The 20,413-nt window shown below is 42.5% G+C and overlaps 1 protein-coding gene across 1 annotated transcript; it reads right to left on the reverse strand.

Annotated features, from left to right (window-relative positions):
* Window positions 1–2,234: 2,234 nt before the first annotated feature.
* LOC130222103 (gastrula zinc finger protein XlCGF57.1-like) lies at window positions 2,235–20,060 on the reverse strand. The gene is made up of 3 exons (XM_056454735.1): window positions 19,989–20,060; window positions 18,634–18,783; window positions 2,235–5,083 (listed from the first exon to the last, which is right to left on the reverse strand). Exons 2-3 carry the CDS (start codon window positions 18,716–18,718, stop codon window positions 3,870–3,872), a joined length of 1,299 nt encoding a protein of 432 aa, XP_056310710.1. The 5' UTR covers window positions 18,719–18,783; window positions 19,989–20,060; the 3' UTR covers window positions 2,235–3,869.
* Between the last annotated feature and the right edge of the window lie 353 nt (window positions 20,061–20,413).

Raw genomic sequence — 20,413 nt, forward strand, 5'->3', positions numbered from 1 at the left:
CTCCCATATCTTCAATAGATCACTGGAACAGCGCAAAGTTCCATCCTGCTTTAAGCGCTCCACCATCATCCCAATCCCAAAGAAGCCAAAGATCACAGGACTCAATGACTACAGACCTGTGGCCTTAACATCTGTGGCCATGAAGTCATTCGAAAGACTGGTGCTAGCATATCTGAAGGACATCACTGGACCCCTGCTGGACCCCCTGCAGTTCGCCTATAGAGCAAACCGGTCTGTGGATGATGCAGTCAACATGGGACTGCATTATACCCTACAACATCTGGACAAACCAGGGAACTACGCAAGGATTCTGTTTGTGGACTTCAGTTCTGCCTTTAACACCATCGTCCCATCACTGCTTGAGTACAAACTGGCCCAGCTCTCTGTTCCTAGCTCTGTCTGTCAATGGATCACCAGCTTTCTGACAGATAGACAGCAGCTAGTCAGAATGGGCAAAATCACATCCGACAGCCGCACCATCAGCACTGGTGCCCCCCAGGGATGTGTTCTTTCTCCACTGCTCTTCTCCTTGTACACCAACGACTGCACTGCAAAAGACCCCTCCATCAAACTCATTAAGTTTGCAGACGACACTACTGTTATCGGCCTCATCCAGAACGGTGACGAGTCTGCATACAGACAGGAGGTGGAGCGGCTGGCGTTATGGTGCAGATACAACAACCTGGAGCTGAACATGCTCAAAACAGTGGAGATGATAGTGGACTTCAGGAGAAACCCCCCTGCACTCCCCCCACTCACCATCATGAACAGCACTGTGGCTGCAGTAGAGTCATTCAGGTTCCTGGGCACCACCATCTCTCAGGATCTGAAGTGGGACACTCATATAGACTCTATTGTGAAGAAAGCCCAGCAGAGACTGTACTTCCTTCGTCAGCTGAGGAAGTTCAACCTGCCACAGGAGCTGCTCGTACAGTTCTACTCAGCTGTCATCCAATCCATCCTCTGCACTTTAATCACCGTCTGGTTCGGCTCAGCTGCCAAAACTGACCTCCGTAGACTACAGCGAATAGTCCGGACTGCTGAACGAATCACTGGCACAACCCTTCCTACACTTCAAGAACTGTACTCTTCCAGAGTGAGTAAAAGGGCTCGCAAAATCACTCTGGACGCCTCACACCCAGCACACTACCTGTTCGAACTGTTACCGTCTGGTCGGCGCTTCAGAGCACCGAGCACAAAAACAGCCAGACACAGGAAAAGTTTCTTTCCTCAGGCTGTCTACCTTATGAACAGTTAAATATTCCCCTACTGTGCAATAAATATGTGCAATACTTTCTCATACGCACTTGTACACAGCACCTTATATCAATATACAATGCAATACTTTCTACATTCGCACTTGTACACAGCACCTTATAACCTGTATATTTATAACAATCTGTACATACAACTCAACATCCAGGTTTCTTCACTAACCGCATCTGTTTAATGTTCATCATTTTTTATTATTATTATTTTATTTTTTCAGATTATTTTGTGTTGTCACATGTCACTTTATGTACACTGGAAGCTTCTGTAGCCAAAACAAATTCCTTGTGTGTGTGAAGCACACTTGGCAATAAAACTAATTCTGATTCTGATTCTGATTCTGATCCTACTTCCCCTTCCACCACTACATTGTCTATCCATCCATCTATTTATTCATTTTATTTTGTAAATGTGTTATTGTTGAGGCTGATCTCTAAAATATTATAATTTTTACTGATAGATTTTTAGGTGCAGGCTAGGACTGTCTCTGCCATTTGCAGATAACGTTATCCTTTTGGCTTCATAGGACATGGATCTTCAGCATGCAGTGGGGCGGTTTGCTGCTGAGTGGGACATGGCAGGGAAAGAAACAGCACCTCTAAGTCAGAAACCATGGTGCTTGACTGGAAAAAGGTGGCCATCTCCAGTTTGGAGAAGTGTCCTTACCCCAAATGGAGTTCAAGTATCTGCCTTTTTTTTCATGAGGAATGGAATGTGAAATTAAAAGATGGATCAGTGCAGCAGCAGCAGTAATGCAGTTGATGTGATTGTCTGTTGTGGTGAAGGAGGTGAGACGAAAGGCAATGTTCTTAATTTACCGCTCCATCTAGGTTCCTACTCTCACCTATGGTCATGACTGAAAAGACAAGATCTCAGAAACAACTGGACACATTTTACAAAGTGTTATGACCCGCTTGTTTGGGTCGCACCATAAAAGAAATATGAACCAACAAAATAGCCTGAATGCTATTTATTATAAAATGTAACTCATAGAACAATCAATCAAAGCAACCAACAAATGTCTTGGAATAATAATAAAGATAAAGAACTTAGGATATAATCAAAACAACACTTTAACTACATGATAAAAGTAATGCAAAACAAAACCATAAGGTTAAAGAGTCAATGAGATGGCAGGTCTTGACATGAGGACTCCTGAGTAGCCACAGTGTCCTGGGGTAGCTAGCACAACTTTTATAGACCCATTGATGAGTAATGCAGGCATCCAATCAGGATTTACCACAGACTCCAAGCTGGAGTCTTGGGATCATCACATTGTATTAATATTGTAAAACTTCATACCTGTTGCTCAGCCTAAATCATAAAATATTCATCAAGTTTGTATTCTACTCAAAAAAAATAAAGGTAGTAAACTAGAAAGAATCTTGAACTTAAAAGTAAAGAAACTTTACTAATAAAAGATGCAACACAGGACAATTGAATGGGCTTTCTAAACTTGAGTATACTGTAAACTAACCGCCCTGGAGCTCCACCTTCTTTGATGTGCGGCGTCTTCCCAGTGATTTGTTTCTCATTCAGGGAGTCAGACAGAGAACATCACCCAAAACAACACTAGCTACATGAATCCACTGGAGAGTGGAGTACAGATGTATCCGCACCTGTACAATCACTTGCAAAGAGATTTTAAGCCGCAGAGGTGCTGTTTGCCAGATGTTTATAAAACTGTTCTTCTCTCAGTCGCCATCATTGTGTTTACAGTAAACGTGAGGAGCACAACACATTTACAACCCCACCTACTGCAGTTGTAGGAGTGTTGGAAAACAGTATACAGTCACTCAGCCTTTTCAAACATTATTCAGACATGAAACATCCTGTGCACATGAGAAAATGTTTTGCTGCATTCATGTCGTGTGCAACTTTTTTTGTTCATGTGTTAATTAAACTGCGCCGAATGAGCAAAACTCTGTAGACACTGATCAGATCTGTACAGTTTCTCTCCAGTGTGAATCCTCTTTTGTGTTTTCAGATGTGTTAACTGATTAAACCTCCTGTCACAGTGTGAACACTTGTACTGTCTCTTCAGTGTGAATCGTCTGGTGCAGTTTCAATTTTGGAGCTGTAATAAAAGTCTTCTCACACTCAAAGCACATATACTCTTTCACACCAGCGTGGATCTTCATGTGTTCATTAAGGCTTGCTGATCGGTTGAAACTTTTCCCACACTGAGTGCATGTGAATGGTTTCTCTCCAGTGTGGGTCTTCATGTGTTTATTAAGGTCTGAGGAGTTGCTGAAACTCATCCCACACCGAAGCTGCAGTCATACTAGAGTTTGAGCAGGCGACATTCTGTTGAACGGTGCTGCGAAAAAGGGCAGGATTAAACAAGATGATTAGAAAAAAGTGAGCGATTGGTCCATATTTTAAATTTCTGTCCAAAGGGGTCATGTTTTGATCTTAGTCTCACAGATTAGTCTCACACAGTCAAGTAAAGTGATTTCGCAGGTCAGAGTTCACCAAGCTTGAACTTTGCAATGCAGTGAACTGCGAAACTTAACGCACAAACTTGCATTTCCGGTCTGACACATTCGCGTGCGTATGAATGGATGTCTATGGGAAGAAAAGTCTAGTGTGGCCGCGGCTTAAGTGCAAGTAAATCTCTGAATGGTGTGGCTCATCATGTGTTTATTAAGGTGTGAAGATTGGCTGAAACTCTTCCCACACTGAGTGCATGTGAATGGTTTCTCTCCAGTGTGGATCCTCATGTGTTTATTAAGAGATGATAATTGGCTGAAACTCTTCCAACATTGAGTGCAAGTGAATGGTTTCTCTCTTGTGTGGCTCACCATGTGTTTATTAAGGGATGATGAGCAGATGAAACTTTTCCCACACTGAGTGCATGTGAATGGTTTCTCTCCGGTGTGGATCATTGTGTGTTCATTTAGGTGTGATGAGCGTCTGAAACTCTTCCCACACAGAGTGCATGTAAATGGTTTCTCTCCAGTGTGGGTCTTCATGTGTTTATTAAGGTCTGATGAGTTGCTGAAACTCTTCCCACACTGAGTGCATGTGAATGGTTTCTCTCCAGTGTGAATCCTCATGTGTAGATTAAGGGATGATGAGCGGATGAAACTCTTCCCACACTGAGTGCATGTGAATGGTTTCTCTCCGGTGTGGATCATTATGTGTTGATTAAGAGATGAAGATTGGCTGAAACTTTTCCCACACTGAGTGCATGTAAATGGTTTCTCTCCAGTGTGGGTCTTCATGTGTTTATTAAGAGATGATGAGTGGCTGAAACTCTTCCCACACTGAGTGCATGTGAATGGTTTCTCTCCAGTGTGGATCTTCATGTGTTGATTAAGAGATGATGATTGGCTGAAACTCTTCCCACACTGAGTGCAAGTGTATGGTTTCTCTCCTGTGTGGCTCACCATGTGTTTATTAAGGGATGATGAGCAGATGAAACTTTTCCCACACTGAGTGCATGTGAATGGTTTCTCTCCAGTGTGGATCATTGTGTGTTCATTTAGGTGTGATGAGCGTCTGAAACTCTTCCCACACTGAGTGCATGTAAATGGTTTCTCTCCAGTGTGGGTCTTCATGTGTTGATTAAGGTCTGATGAGTAGCTGAAACTCTTCCCACACTGAGTGCATGTGAATGGTCTCTCTCCAGTGTGGATCATCATGTGAATCTTAAGATAGCCTTTTCTTCCAAAACTTTTTCCACACTGGGTGCAAGTGAAACGATTCTCATCTCTCCTTTTTAAAATACCATCAGTCTGTAAATGAGTTTTTTCCTCAATTTTGACATGATGTTTCTTCTCTTTACTCCCCTCATTCTCTTCAATTAGGTCTGAAATAAATAAATAAAACGTTATTTACATTAAGTCTTAAAATTTCTCATTAAAAGCTGAAAAGTGAAAAGACACTGAAAACACACACTGTAATTTTGATGCACATTAAATGTAAAATAAATTCGATCATATTTTGTTCGGTCCATTAACATGTACACATTTATACAGATTCAGTTCATCTTTATTTATCTAGTGCTTTTACAACGTAAATTGTGTCAAAAGCCCTTTAACAGAAGTTATAGTAAATTGAAACTGTGTCAGTCCAGTTTTCAGCGTTTCTTACATAATTGATTATAAAAGTTTCTTGGTCATATTGATAAGACACAGATTTGAAAGCTGTAAATGGCCTATTTTTATTCGTAAATGTTCATAATTACAACAAAATGTTTTCCTAAAATTTGTAAAGCAGACAGGTAATACTTGTTTATTCTGTGCCTGACTGGTAAATGCATCAGTTCTGGGGTAACAGCTGAGCAAACAGCTGAATATTTGCCTCACAGACATGAGACATACCTGTACAGTATCTGGATAAAGGCTGGAATGTGCATCTTTCCTCTTGTGTGCTGTTGGGTCAATTTCATCCATTCTGGATTCAAAACTTTCTCAGTGTTTCAGCAAACGGACTGATATTTGGGGACATCTTATTTTGACATATTCTGGGAAAACGCTTTAAAATAAAAAAATAAACAAAACCTCATTACTCTGGGCAAATCTACTTTTCGTTATATTAGTGGCTGTTTTTTATCCATTGGCATCTACTATAACAACATTTTTTTGATTGCAAAGCCATGACAGCTATGTGTCAGTATAAACAGACTTTGGGAGTGCTTTAGACGACCAATCACTTTTGAAGATATGAAAACGGGCCAATGAAATGCTAATTGAATTGGCGGAGCTGAAACTGATGAGCCAATTAGGGCTATATCAGTCGGCTGCTGGAGCCAGCTCATCAGAATTGTTTCTTCAGACCCGATCTGAGATTGAAGAACCCTTCTGCTGAATTGACTTCCAACATTGAAGAAAGCATTACCTTCACCAGTGCAGGGGGAGACGTTCTAGCGGCAGTCGAGCTGGGTTTCTGATCCCCTTGTCGTTTCGCTGGTGACCTGAAAGAGCAGTTTTCTTCTGAAAGATCAGAATTCCCTAAGAGAGCACACGGTCGTGCAGCGCTTCTTTTTAAAGATGTCGTTTCAACCGTGCGTTACTTGATGCGGTGGTTTCCTTGCCCCTGATGACAGGCACGAGTATTGCGTCACATGCTTGGGTGTCCAACATGTTGATGCGGTGCTCGCGGACAGTTCTTGCCCGCATTGTGATAGCTTGACTGTTGCGCAATCGAGGTCGTGGCGAGCTCTTTTATTAGGGCAAGTCACCTCTGCTGCTCCCTGCCAAGCAGTTAGCACTCGGGCAGGCCTAAGGGTTACAGTGGGGGCTAATACTTCGCCTATGGGTCAGCGGACCCCTCGCTACTCGTCAGTGCGCTCTGTTTCTGCTTCAAGTGCGAGCGCTGGTCCATCCTCCTGGTTGGTCATGCTTTCATTAGATGACACCAGGCACGTGATGTCCATCGCTGCATCGGAGGGCGGGTTGACATGCTCTGATGAAGATCCGGACCCCCTGCCACCCTCCGGGTTGTCAGTGAGGTTTCGGATCTGGAATTGGACATGTTAGCCGTGTTATCCCGAGCTGCTTCGGCCGTGGGATTGGAGATGGCTTGTCCCCCAGAACCGCGGCCGGACCACTTAGATGGGTGTTACGTGGGGGTGAAGAAGAAGGCTTAGACCCCCCGTCCCCTTCTTCCCGGAGGTACACAGAGAGCTCACGCAGGCATGGAGGGCACCTTTTTCTGCCCGGTCCTCGTGCGCTCCCGCTCTCACCTCCCTCGATGACGGAGCGGCCAGGGGTTATGAGGTGATTCCCCAGGAGCATGCTAACGTGGTCAATCTCGGTCCACAAAGCCACTCCACTTGGAGAGGTCCACCCAAACTCCCTTCCAAAGCGTGCAGGTTATCTGAGTCTCTCACGGCCAGAGCCTACACTGCTGTGGACCAGGCCGCCTCCGCTCTGCACGTTATGGCCACCTATCAACGCTACCAAGCCGAGAAGCTGGCCCAGATGCAGGAGGGCGGTTCTCCCCCGGGCTTGCTGCATGAGCTTCGCACGACAACTGATTATGCTCTCATGACCACCGAATCAGCTGCTCGTGCCCTGGGGAAGACGATGGCCACATTAGTGGTCCAGGAGCGCCACCTCTGGCTGAGCTTGGCTGATCTGAGACGTTGACAAAGCTTGCTTTCTTAACGCTCCCATATCCCAGGCTTTCTCTGTGGTGAAAGAGCAGTCCAAGGCGATCGGTGAGGTCATCTATCAGTGGGCTCGGAAAACTGCTCCTCCAGCTGCCCCTTCCACTGTGGCTGCTCCTCGCCGAGGACGTTCACCTGCCCGCTCCACTGGCCAAGAGACAACGCCGAGCCTCCCGCGGGACTGCGATGCTAAGTCCGGTAAACGGACCGCAAAGTGTCCCTGAGACGGGCCATCTGGAAAAAAGGGGACCTACTCTTTCCTCGGTGGGGGGGCCGAGGATCATCACATCAGTCCATAACAAGGACTTTAAACTCATCGCTGCCGACTTCCGGGCTGGCGGCAACCAAATTTTCAATAAAAGAGCAGTTTACCCTCTCTCCGGATGCGCAAACCCGAGCACTGCCAGTCTAAGACGCTCTGCCTTCCAGCTCAAGCACCAGGATCCTTTGCCTTAGGCCCTCAGAGTGCAGCAGAACGGACTCCTTTCTCTCACTCAGGCCTCACTGCGGGATCCAGGGAAGAAGGTAAGAGAATTATTTTCAGCTCTTCCGCTGGACGCATCGCTATCCGGGATGAGCGCTCCCATCCTGAGCTGCGCCTCAGTTGGCACTCTGCCGGCCTGGTTAGCAATTGAGCAGGTCCCTCCAGCCGAGATGGAGTCCGGGTTTTACAGCCTGTATTTCATCATGCCCAAAAAGAGCGGGGGGTTAAGACTAATTATAGATCTGCGCAGACTGAACTGTCATTTACACAAAATGCTTTTCAGAATGCTCACGCAGAAACGCTTGTTTCAGAGCGTCCGTCCACAGGATTGGTTTGCAGCCATAGACCTGAAGGACACGTATATTCACTTCTCTATTCTTCCATGCCACCGCCCCTTTCTCCAGTTTGCGTTCGAAGGACGAGCGTGGCAGTACAAAGTCCTCCCATTTGGGCTCTCTCTGTCGCGGAGGGTGCTATGCGGGTATCCACATACTCAACTATCTCGACGACTGGCTCATTTTAGCCTCCTCTCGCGATCAGTTGATTATGCACAGAGACAAAGTGCTTTGGCACCTCGACCAGTTGGGGTTTCAGGTCAACCGAGAGAAGAGCAAACTTTGCCCTGTGCAGAGCATTTCTTATTTCGGGCTGGAGCTGGATTCAATCACCATGGTTTCGCGTCTCTCCAAGGAGCGTGCCAGGCTAATGCTTTCCTGTCTGAATGAGCTCCACAGGAAGATAGTGTTTCCACTGAAATGTTTTCAGAGGCTCCTGGGGCAGATGGCATCCGTGGTCACGCCGCTCGGTTTCATTCATATGAGACCACTTCAGCGTTGGCTTTGCGATTGAGTGCCCACATGGGCATGGCGTGCGGGTACGCGCCGGGTGCACATCACTCTGCTGTGTCTCTGCACCCTCAGCCCCTGGACGGATCTGGCTTTTCCACGGGCCGGAGTGCCTCTAGGGCTAGTATCCAGGCATGTTGTTGTAACGACAGATGCCTCCAGCACGGGCTGGGGGGCCCTGTGCAACGAGCATGCAGGCGCAGGTTCGTGGTCTGGACCCCACCTGCATTGGCATATCAACTGCCTGGAGCTGTTGGCAGTGTATCTGGCACTCTGCCCCTTTTTTTCAGGTGCTGGAGCAGAAACACGTGCTGGTCAGGACGGACAGCATGACAACGGTGGCTTATGTCAACCGTATGGGGGGTATACGCTCTCGCCGCATGTCTCAGCTCGCTCGACGTCTGCTCCTTTGGAGTCACACGCGACTGAAATCCCTGCGTGCCATTCACATTCCGGGCGAGCTCAACCGTGCAGCCGATGTGCTCTAACGGCAGCTAGTGTCCCGAGGAGAGTGGACACTCCACCCCGATTCGGTCCAGCTGATATTGGCGCGCTTCGGGGAAGCCCGATCGATCTGTTTGCTTCCACCGAGAACGCATATTGCCAGCTGTTTTATTCCCTGACCGAGGCCCCCCTCGGCACGGATGCACTGGCTCACAGCTGACCATCGGGCACCCGCAAATATGCGTTTCCCCCAGTGAGTCAAATCACACAAACTTTGTGCAAAGTCAGGGAGGACGAGGAGCAGGTCTTGTTTGTTGCACCCCTCTGGCCCAACCGGATCTGGGCTTCGGAACTCACACTCCTAGCGGCGGCCCCTCCTTGGCGCATTCCCCTAAGGGAGGACCTCCTCTCTCAGGGATGGGGCACCATCTGGCACCCACGCCCAGATCTCTGGAACCTCCACATGTGGTCCATAGATGGAGTGCGGAGGACTTAGGTGACTTACCGCCCGCGGTACTTAAAACCATCACTTAGGCTAGAGCACCCTCTAAAAGGCCTGCCTACGCCCTGAAGTGGAGTCTATTCTCTGAGTGGTGTGCTTCTCACCGAGAAGACCCCCAAACTTGCCAGATTAGCATTGTGTTATCCTTCCTTGAGGATAAGCTGGAGCGTCGGCTGTCACCCTCCACACTGAAGGTTTACGGGGCTGCAATCTCCGCTCATCATGACGCGGTGGATGGCAACACACTCCGGAAGCATGATCTAGTCATCCGATTAGGCGCGCGCCGATTAAATCCATCCCGCCCCCCTCTCATGCCCTCTTGGGATTTCTCTATAGTCCTGGCAGGTCTGCAGAGAGATCCGTTCGAGCCACTCGATTCGGTATCACTTAAAATTCTGTCATTAAAGACAGCTCTGCTGATCACATCGTGCCTTGAATTCGGGCAGGGTTACTCTCACGTTGTCCTAAGACCCCAACCTGGCTATGTGCCCAAGGTTCCTACCACCCCATTTAGAGATACTGATGCGGAGGAGGCAGGCAGGGTGGGAGGTGGGGGTTAAGCTTGGTGTCACCAACGCTTGCTGCGCCAGGCTCCCTAACACGGAGATGCGTGCGCTTTTCCTTCTCTACTACTAAAGTTCCCGTTCCCAGGCGAACCCTAGAGAATTCCTCCGAGGCCCCCAGCATCGACTCACTGGAGGAGTCGAGTGCATGGCTCAGTGTGCGGTTGGTATGCCCTTTTGGTCTACACACATATTGAGGATCGGTGCCAGCTATGTGCATCCCCATTTGGTGATGCCATATGCATTATTACCACGGTGTTCCCCCTTATTAGGCGGTCCCGTGTCTTCCCTAAACCGCTAACCAGCTTATCATATGTAGCACTCCCCCTCATTAGGGCTAGTCCATATGCCTCTTTACCATCAGGTCTCCCCTTCTAGGGTAGTAGGTGGTCTCCACTGCGTCCTCCCCCTTCGGAGACTGGCACGCTTTCCCAACATACTATCGTATTTTTTAAAATCCCTAGTCTATATTAGCTAGGTAAAAGCACACTTACGACCCCCGATTTAAACTTTTATTCCCATGCAATTGAAATTTGTTGGGCCTAGGGGACGTTGGAAGGTTGCGCTCTTGGTGATGTCAGTGCGCTCACACTTTGGCTTGGCAAACTACACATCAGGAGCGTGACGGGCTTAGCTGCTGTGGCGCTTTCCATACAGTCTCCCAAAGTCTGTTTATACAGACACACGTAGAAGTTCCCTTATGAAGGGGAACGTCCTGGTTACGTACGTAACCCACGTTCCCCGAACAGAGAATGGAGACATGTGTCTAGACTGCCACAGCACCTGAGTCTCCAGCTGGGAGCTGAGCAATCGGCTGTTCAGCAGGCAAATTCTGATGAGCTGGCTCCAGCAGCCGACTGATATAGCCCTTATTGGCTCATCAGTTTCAGCTGTGGAGCTAAGCTCCGCCAATTCAATTGGCATTTCATTGGCCCGTTTTTCATATCTTCAGAAGTGATTGGTCGTCTAAAGCACGACAGTCAACATTGTTTAATTGGTCTTCACCCATGGGATGGCAAAAAGGAAATTGGTGAGAGTATAAAGGAAGAGGAGGAGAGTTGAAGAGGGCATTATGTGGTGTGCAGAAGAAAGAGAAGTTGACTGAACTGTTGCAGTGCGGGAAAACGAGTAGAGAATCCGGGTCGAGACGAGCAGTGTAAACTTAACGAGACTGTAAGAAACAAAAAGCGAAAGTACGTATCGAAGCAACAGGGCAAAGACCGCTGTCTTGTAACTGAAGTGCTCGTGACGTCTGTGAACGAGTGCGTCACCAAAGACTTTAGTGCAATGTACTGTCCTGAACAAAATCAACTTACCGATTTATCTTGCTAGCATATTGGTCAGCAGCCGACTCACCGGCTGGGTTCGTCGATGCCCTCAACCGTCACATTCACACCTCCACATTCGTCATTCCCCTCTCATGTCCCTTGTCCCCTCTGCTCCGTGGGTAAGAAGCAAACGTGTTTCATTGTGATTATTATTATATTGTTTGTTTTGGACTTCCAGTTGGAGCGGCGCCATGCAAAGACGCAAACTGTTGAGGTCCTCACGTGAAACGTAAAATTTTGTTTAATATTGCTCTTATCCTAAATATTTTACCTTAAACCTACCTATACTGGAAAATAAGCTTTAAGTGTCGCAGTCTAGCTGTTCTGAGCATAATTCAACTTAAATCAGAATGAATAAAGGCCGAAGCAACTGTAGGTAGGCGAAATCCGCTACTAGTCTCCATGCTAATGCTAACCCTGAAGAGCAAGCTGTATCTAAGAAAGAGACGGCTCCGGCGAGTGATAACAGTGCGGTCCTTAAAGGTATTGATGCACTAAAGGGCGATTTGATTGCTAAAATTGAGGAAAAGTCTGTTGCGCAGTCAAATGAACTTTGCAATCATATTGACCAGCTTCAAACAGAGTTACGTAATGCTGTGGAGCACATCAACGCCAGAGTGGAAGCAGCAAAAGAGTGACTGCTCTGGAGTCTGTGTTGGGTGGATACTCCGACTCTCTTACTACCCTGGAAAAAGAGTTTAGTATAGTGAAAAAGGAGCTGGCTCTGCTGAGACCGAAGCGAATATCTTGAAGAGAGGTCTTTCCGCTCAAATCTCCACATTACAGGAGTTAAAGAAGGACGGGAGCACGGCAGACGCGTGACGGAATTTGTAGCTGGCATCCTGAAAGATACCATGAACCTCGAGAGGACTCTACTACTGGACTGGGCACATCGTACTCTACGCAGCAGACCAGTGAACGACAAGGAACCGCCACGCGCCTTCGTGATTAAATCCCACTACTTTTCCGAAAAAGAAGATATTTTGAAGAAAGCCACTGAAATGAAGGCAATCACAGCAGTACACTGGGCTGTCAATGACAATACAAATGTTAATGTCACTCTCTGGTTGACTTTTAAATTACCACTATAGCACATGTTTGTTGTTGTTATTTCTAGTTCTGAAGTATATTTTGTCAATAATGGGGTAGCTTTGTAGTGAAACATCAAGAGCTGTTCAAATGGTTTTGTTTTATACGTGAGGTCCCACATGGTCAGCTAGTTAAGAGTGGAAGTAGCTGGAAGTGTCTGCAAGTTTACACACAAGGTTTCAATATTGTGTTGTTTCTAGTTTATAAGTGTATGTGCGATCCCCCCTTTTTTTCTTTTTTTACCTCTCTTTTTTTTCCTTTCCCTTTTTTCCTTTTCCTTTTCTTGTTTGTACACACCCCCATACAAACAAAACCCACAGATACCTTTCAGATGCTTCTGATAAATGTTTTCGACAGCCCTCCATGAAAATGGGTGGAGTAAAGACAAACTTTACCAGTTATAACATGCGGGGGCTAAATCACCCAGCGAAACAAGGTGTTTGCATATCTTAATAAGTTAAAATCTGATATTGTATATTTACAGGAGACATATCTGTATTATATTCTGTAGACTCTTAAAGCTATTTAGGCTTATTCAGATAAGAGGATAGAATATTCATTAAAGACAGCAGACAAGGTTGTTAGTTAGCCGAGTTTCTCTTGTTCTACACTCCATGTACATAGTGCTTCACAGTATACACAAGAACAGGGCACCACCTAGTGGTGTACATCAGAATACATCACAACATCTGTTGAAAAGGGACTATTCTAAACTTAATAGAGTATGTTATACCCAAATATATCATTCTAACTTCAATAGCAAAAGTATGGGCATTGCTGTACTCATACATAAGAATGTACAGTTTATTATGGAGTCATGTATTGGATAAAAATAACAGTTACGTAATAATCCAAGGTAAACTTTTTAACATGTCTGTGGTCCTGGCCAATGTGTATGCTCCTGATTGGGAAAATGTAAAATTTTTCATTGATTTATTTTCAATTTTTCCTAGTCTTGACACACAATTTAATTTTAGGAGGCGATTTAAATTGTGTTTTGCACCCAATTTTGGACCGCTCTAGCTCTTCGAGTAATACATTAAGTCAGCCAGCAAAATGCATCAACTCCTTCCAGACATTTGGTGTAAGTGACCCCTGTAGATTTAAATATCCATCTTCCAAGCAATTTTCCTTTTATTCACCTGTGCATCAAACCTATTCCAAGATTAACCATTTTCTCCTGGACAAGCAGTTAATTCCCTTAATTTCAGAAGTAGAGTATGGTAATATTGTTATTTCAGACCATTGTCCAGTCTCACTAAAGCTATGTTTTCCAGGCAATGTAATCCCCCAACGTACATGATGGTTTAATTCAAAACTCTTGGCAGACGACCATTTTGGAAAATTTATTGATGCTCAAATTGATTTATTCCTTGAGACAAAAGAATCCCAAGAGATAAGTTATAGCATCCTATGGGATACTTTGAAAGTATATATAAGATGACAGATTATTTCATATCAAGCTAGTGCAAATAAAAGAATGTCAAAACGGCTTACAGAGATTATGAATAAAATTAATACAATTGATCAGCTACACTCAACATCACCTTCCGAAGAGCTCCATAAGAAAAGACTTCTTCTGCAAATGAAATATGACTCCTTGACTAGTGAAAATGCAGAGGATCTCCACATAAGATCACGCCAGATTCATTATGAACATGGTGTACTAGCTGGCAGATTATTGTGTTACCAACTGAAACAATCCTCAGCAGCTGGTTTTACAGCAGCAGTTAGTAAGGATGATGGCAGTATTATTACTGATCAACAGGGAATTAATGATCAATTTAAAAACTTCTATAAAACTCTTTACAGCTCTGAGGTAAACGAAATTGAACGTATTGAGAGCTTTTTTAATTATTTAGAATTACCATCCTTCAGTGATTCAGATCAGTTGGCATTAGAAGGAAATATAACACCTTCTGAAATTGAAAATGCAACCAAAAAATTGAAAACCAGAAAAGCACCAGGCCCTAATGTCTTACCGGCCGAGTTTTATAAGAAGTTTTCTGCCAAGCTCACACCCCTGTTGTGCAATGTATTTGCTGAAACTCTTGTCTCGGAATCACTCCCATGACATCAGCTGTTATAACAGTACTTCTTAAAAAGGATAAGGATCAACTTAAATGTGAATCTTATCGGCCGATCAGCTTACTCTGCTGTGATTATAAGATCCTGGCTAAAGTGCTGCCAATCAGAGTGGAGTCAGTCATGAGAAAGATAATTCACCCAGATCAAACTGTTTTTATTGTTGGGAGACAGTTATCTTACAACCTTCGTCACTTATTTAATATTATTTATTCACCTAAATCCAGAGGTCCTAATTTCTTTAGATGCCCAAGAGCATTTGATATAATAGAGTATATCTATTTATTTACAGCGCTTAAAAATTTTGGTTTTAGCCCTGGATTCTGTTCCTGGATTAAAATTTTATATTCCAGGCCCCAAGCATCCATTCAAACAAATAACATAATTTCTAAATGCTTTTCACTCTCTAGGGGAACAAGACAGGGCTGCCCTCTGTCCCCTCTGCTCTTTGACATTGCCATCGAACCTCTTGCAACCATATTAAAGAACTCAGATGACTTGCGAGGAATTTTCAGAGAGGGACAAGAACATAAGCTCCAGCTATATGCGGATGATCTTCTTTTTCTGTCAAATCCAGATACATGTATTCCAAAAGCTCTTACAGTAATTTCAGAATTTGGAAATGTTTCTGGATACAAAGTCACCCTAGCAAAGAGTCTCTTTTTCCCTATCAATGATAGAGCACAGCAAATGTCCTTCCAATCTTTCCATTTTCACTAAGTCCTGATAAATTTGTATATCTGGGTGTGAGTGTGACACGCAAATATAAGGATCTGTTAGTTATAATTATAATTATTTCATTATTAATTATCATTATTTAAAACGACATTAGACAAAGCCAAACAAGACAGGAAGATCAATTTCATTAAAATGACAATACTACCAAGATTTCTGTTTCAGACTGTGACTGTTTAAATTCCCAAGTCATTTTTCAAGTAGTTGAATAATTGTTTTTCTACATTTCTCTGGGATAAGAAAACTCCTCACATAAAGCAATTCTTGGAAAAAAAGAAGGAAGAGGGTGGATTGGCAATGCCAAATTTCCTATACTATTATTGGGTGGCCAATTTACACAAACTGATATTCTGGTTTTCCAACATCTGTAATGATGAGGCCGCACTTTGGTTACTGATGGAACAGCACACGTCTAATCCAGTGTCTTTACGCTCACTACTTTGTGCTTTGATTGCAGTGAGTAAACAGTATTCTATAAATAACTGACTCTGAGTTAAAGTTACCTCTCTTTCAGAAACAGGCTTGACTTACTCTGCTTTCTCCAGTTTGACAAACCTGCCATTTCGAAACGAAAAACACAGAGTTTCTCTCATTTCAGGGTTAAAATACTCTGAGTTTTCACTTAACCTTCTTTCTGAAACAGGGCCCTGATCTTATATGCTAGTATTTTGGAACTTCAGTTGCCTATTAGAGAAATGACCAGGAATAATCAACTGCTACTTGCTCTACAAACAAGTGTGTTCATGACTATACATACAAAGAAACACAATAAAATTAGAAAATACGACTTTGCAACAGGCGACGTGGTGGTGCAGTAGGTAGTGCTATTGCCTCACTGCAAGGAGGTCACTGGTTCGAGCCATGGCTGGGTCAGTTGGCGTTTCTGTGTGGAGTTTGCATGTTCTCACCATGTTTGTGTGAGTTTCCTTCGGGTGCTCCGGTTTCCCCCACAGTCCAAAGACATGCGGTACAGATGAATTGGGTAAAGCTAAGATGTCCGTAGTGTATGAGTGTGAATAAATGTGTATGGATGTTTCCAAGATATGGGTTGCAGCTGGAAGGGCATCCGCTGCATAAAACATATGCTGGATAAGTTGGCGGTTCATTCTGCTGTGGTGACCCCAGATTAATAAAGGGACTAAGCCGAAAAGAATATGAATGAATGAATTGATGACTTTAAAACATCAAGCAGTATTAGGCATGGGCCAGTATAAGATTCTGACGATATGATAACCTTGAATAAAAATATCACGGTTTCACAGCACTGTGATTACTGCTCTAAAATATATTCTTTTTAAATGTCTGGGTAAAACACAAAAACTTTTCCACCTTTGAACACAATATATTTTCTTTTGAGAAACTTTGAAAATATTTTGGAGCAGTAAACATGTCAGGCTGAATAATTCAAATGAATCCTTGACTTCTGCTGTATTCATTTGTTTCATAAACACAGATTTCTTTACAATTTAAAACGGCATCTTTGTATATCTTTTCTGCCGGAGATACTGTTGTCCTGAAACACTTAAAACAAAATGTAAAAAAAAAAAACCTTACATATACCGTAGGGACGGTACAGCAAAAAAATATCATCCCATGCCTAAGCAGCATAACACTGTTTAGGATCTAAAAATTAATTCTTTAAAAAAGTCTCAAGCAAAAAGATTCCAATGGTGGCGCCTGCTGGTACATGAAGATTATGGTCAATATTCGGATGAACTTTACACTCAAATGTTTGCATATCATCAACATGCTGTAATCCATTACTTATCAGCAAAAGTCATTTAGACTAGTTTGTTGGCCAGCTGTAGTCAGTGCAATGCTAAACGTTATTGTTCCACTATAACTTGTTCGTTTTGCTTCATGTCGTCCCACAACATCATCATATAGTTTAGAATTCTGTACAATGTTTTATAATAATTAATTATTTTAGTGTCCATTTCGTTCAGCATATTTAAAATTCTGACATACTTTAAACCAGGGTTTCTGCAGGTTTCACCAAGTTAAATGCAAGACTTCTAAAGACATTTTTAAAACTATTATGAATGAAATTTTAGACTCATAAAAGGCTAAAGGCTAATAATACAATAATAAATGAATAATGAAAAAGACAATATTTTAAATATTTCTTAGCAAAAGATTTTAAATATTGTGTAAAAAAAATAGCAAGCTCTACTTATATCCACACACTTTTTTTTCCAAAATAAACTTTATTTAAATTAAAAAAAAATAAACAAATGTTTTAAAAGTTTTAAAAACTATAATAAACTAAACCTGTGCATAACACTCTGTCCAGGTCGATGGCCTTAGCAGTAAATACATGGAGCACGTTTAAACAAATGTTATTGTAAGGAAAAGAATTAAACCATTATGATAAATAGAGTTAAAATGACCTTTTTGAATAAAAGTTGAAAGTTTTATTGAGATGGATTGTTGGTGATTGTATGGGTTTTGGCCAGATTGGGTAGCAAAACATGAACAAAGGAAAATGAAGACTTGTTTAAAAAAGATTTAAGACCTACAACACAATATTTCAGTAAATTTAAGACTTTTTAAAAGCCTAAAAATTTTGATTTTGGAATTGAAGACATTTTAAGACCCCACAGAAACCCTGTTTAAACACAATATCCCTGGTAATTAGTTATTATAATAATGATGTAATTCTAACTCAGATACTATCTGTGAGAACTAGTAACAACTACTAAAAACAAGTTTAAACCCATAAAGAAGTTGGAATTGTGATTAACATGACATATGCAAATGGAAAGTACTAAGCCAACACCATCACTGTAATAGCAGATATCTTCTATGAGAATACTATAGGTCAAATATTGTCAGCTCAGTTAAACTTTTTTAAATGTATTGTTTTTATTTATTTTACATAGCACCAGTGCTTAAGGATGCTTTACAAACAGTAGGAGAACAAGAAAAGCAATAATGTTAAGAAGGTAGAGAAAATGGGACACTAATAATACATAAAAGAATGACAAAAGACATGAGAACAAGTGACGAAAGAAACTCATTCCTGTCTTTCAATCAGTGCTTATGTGCATTTAGGAGAACTAGGCAGCACACTCAGGACTGCAAGATGGATTTAATTTAGTATTCTTAATATTAAAATATATCTGAATGAGGATCAAATGACTGAGTTGGTCTTTGAGAATGAAAACTAACCTGTTTGTTCCTGCAGATCTTCCTGTTTGACTGTGAATGTTTCTTCAATCTTCACATCTTCACTCTCCTCTTTAATAAACGCCATCTTTATAACAGTGTGGAGATCAGTCGCTTCAGCAGGAGTTTTTCTCTGTGTTTGGACACTTTATCCTGTTTAAAATAAATAAAACAATGAGCAGAAACAAAATACCTTCTCTTCAACACTTTAACAGTTTCTTTATACGAGAGTAATTAACAAAACTAAATCAGGTAAAGGTTTCATTAAAACACGTATTACACACTTTTTTGTTACTTTATTCAAACAATAGCCCTCGGTTACTGAGAATAAAATAGTACTACGTTGTATAAAGGGTTAAAATATTAGCTCCAACAACAGGAACATAATTTAGCATCGTATAAAAAACCTAAAACTTCAGAACTTTAAATTTAAATCGGTTTATATCTGTAAGCGTTTTAAAACACAAACCTTTCTCCAGTTAAATCTCAGCGCTGAAGCGGCGCCGCCTGATGACGTCACACACCACGCCAAAATAAAAGTCTTTTTTGTTTAGCTTTTTTGCCACTTACTGTTGCAGTCATGACTTATTGATACATTTCTCCCATGTTTTTCACTTTACACTATATCTGCTCTCTCTCTCTCTCCTCTCTCTCTCTCTCAAACCTTTAATCTAAACATTTTAAGACAATTTTGAGAAACGTTTTTAATCCAGTTCATGATGACTTGCATGTCTACAACACATTACTTCCTATTAATATCTGAGTCCAAATCTCATCTTCATAATTATGACCTCTTCTTTTCTATTTCTACAACTTCATAGGCTTATATAGGGATTCTTTTTTTTTTCATATGAATTGTCATCTCTTATTATCTGTGTTCCACGTTTCCTGCCATTCTTTAGCAATATCTTCAGTAGTAATATTTAATTTACCTTTACTAAAGGGGTAGTTCACATAAAAATTACAATTCTGTCATTTACTCATCCTCTACTTGTTCCAAACCTGTTTGAGTTTCTTCTGCTGAATGCAAATGAAGAGAATACAGGAGCAAATACAGCCACTATATAGATCAACAGTTCCTAATTTGGCTGCTTTTTTCAACACTTTCTTGCACACAAAATGTTCTTGGAACTCGATTACAATTGAACCACTAAAGTCACATGGACTGTTTTGACAATGTTTTTGGTTCCTTTTCTGGACTTTGAGCATGTCTGAACTGTTGCTGTCTATGACAGACGAGGGAGCTCTCTGATTTCATCTAAAGTGTCTCAGGGGCACAGTTCTTAGGGGATTGAAACAACTTTACCAAAAGCAGTATAAACACTGGATGTGGAGAAGTAAGTGAAAACGCCACACACCTCTTCCTCTGGCTGTGTGTTGAGTCAGAGCAGAGTAAAGCTGCACACTGCCACCTGCTGTACTGGAGAGAGTAACATCAGTCCTTCATGGAGCTCAAGTGGATTTCCCTGAAAATAAAAGCACTGCTTTCACTGCCTCCGCCTGAGCGTGATCGACTCCTAAAATACCTAAGGTATTTTAATTCCTGCATAATTTGAGGATACATTCACTAAGTTTATTCTTTCAGGTTTTTTTTCCAGTTTCAGTTTATTAAATCGTGCTGTATATTTCTTTGTGTATGTAACAAATAACATTTATCTGAATTCACTTTACTCATAATAAATAATGTATTATTGAGTCTTATGTGTCCTTAAGTTATAATTGTATTAATCTGACTTCTGTCCTGTTTTTACTGGTAATTGATTTAACATTAATAAATATTCAA

This window comes from Danio aesculapii, chromosome 4 (assembly GCF_903798145.1).
Source record: "Danio aesculapii chromosome 4, fDanAes4.1, whole genome shotgun sequence".
In the NCBI taxonomy this organism is placed as follows: Eukaryota; Metazoa; Chordata; class Actinopteri; order Cypriniformes; family Danionidae; genus Danio; species Danio aesculapii.

What these genes read in the sequence shown, in the direction of transcription:
- LOC130222103 (XM_056454735.1), bottom strand. Translation starts at nt 18,718, where the DNA reads ATGGCGTTTATTAAAGAGGAGAGTGAAGATGTGAAGATTGAAGAAACA. An exon ending in AGATCTGCAGGAACAAACAG is followed by an intron (nt 5,084 to 18,633) that starts GTTAGTTTTCAT and finishes TATTTATTTCAG; the next exon opens with ACCTAATTGAAGAGAATGAG.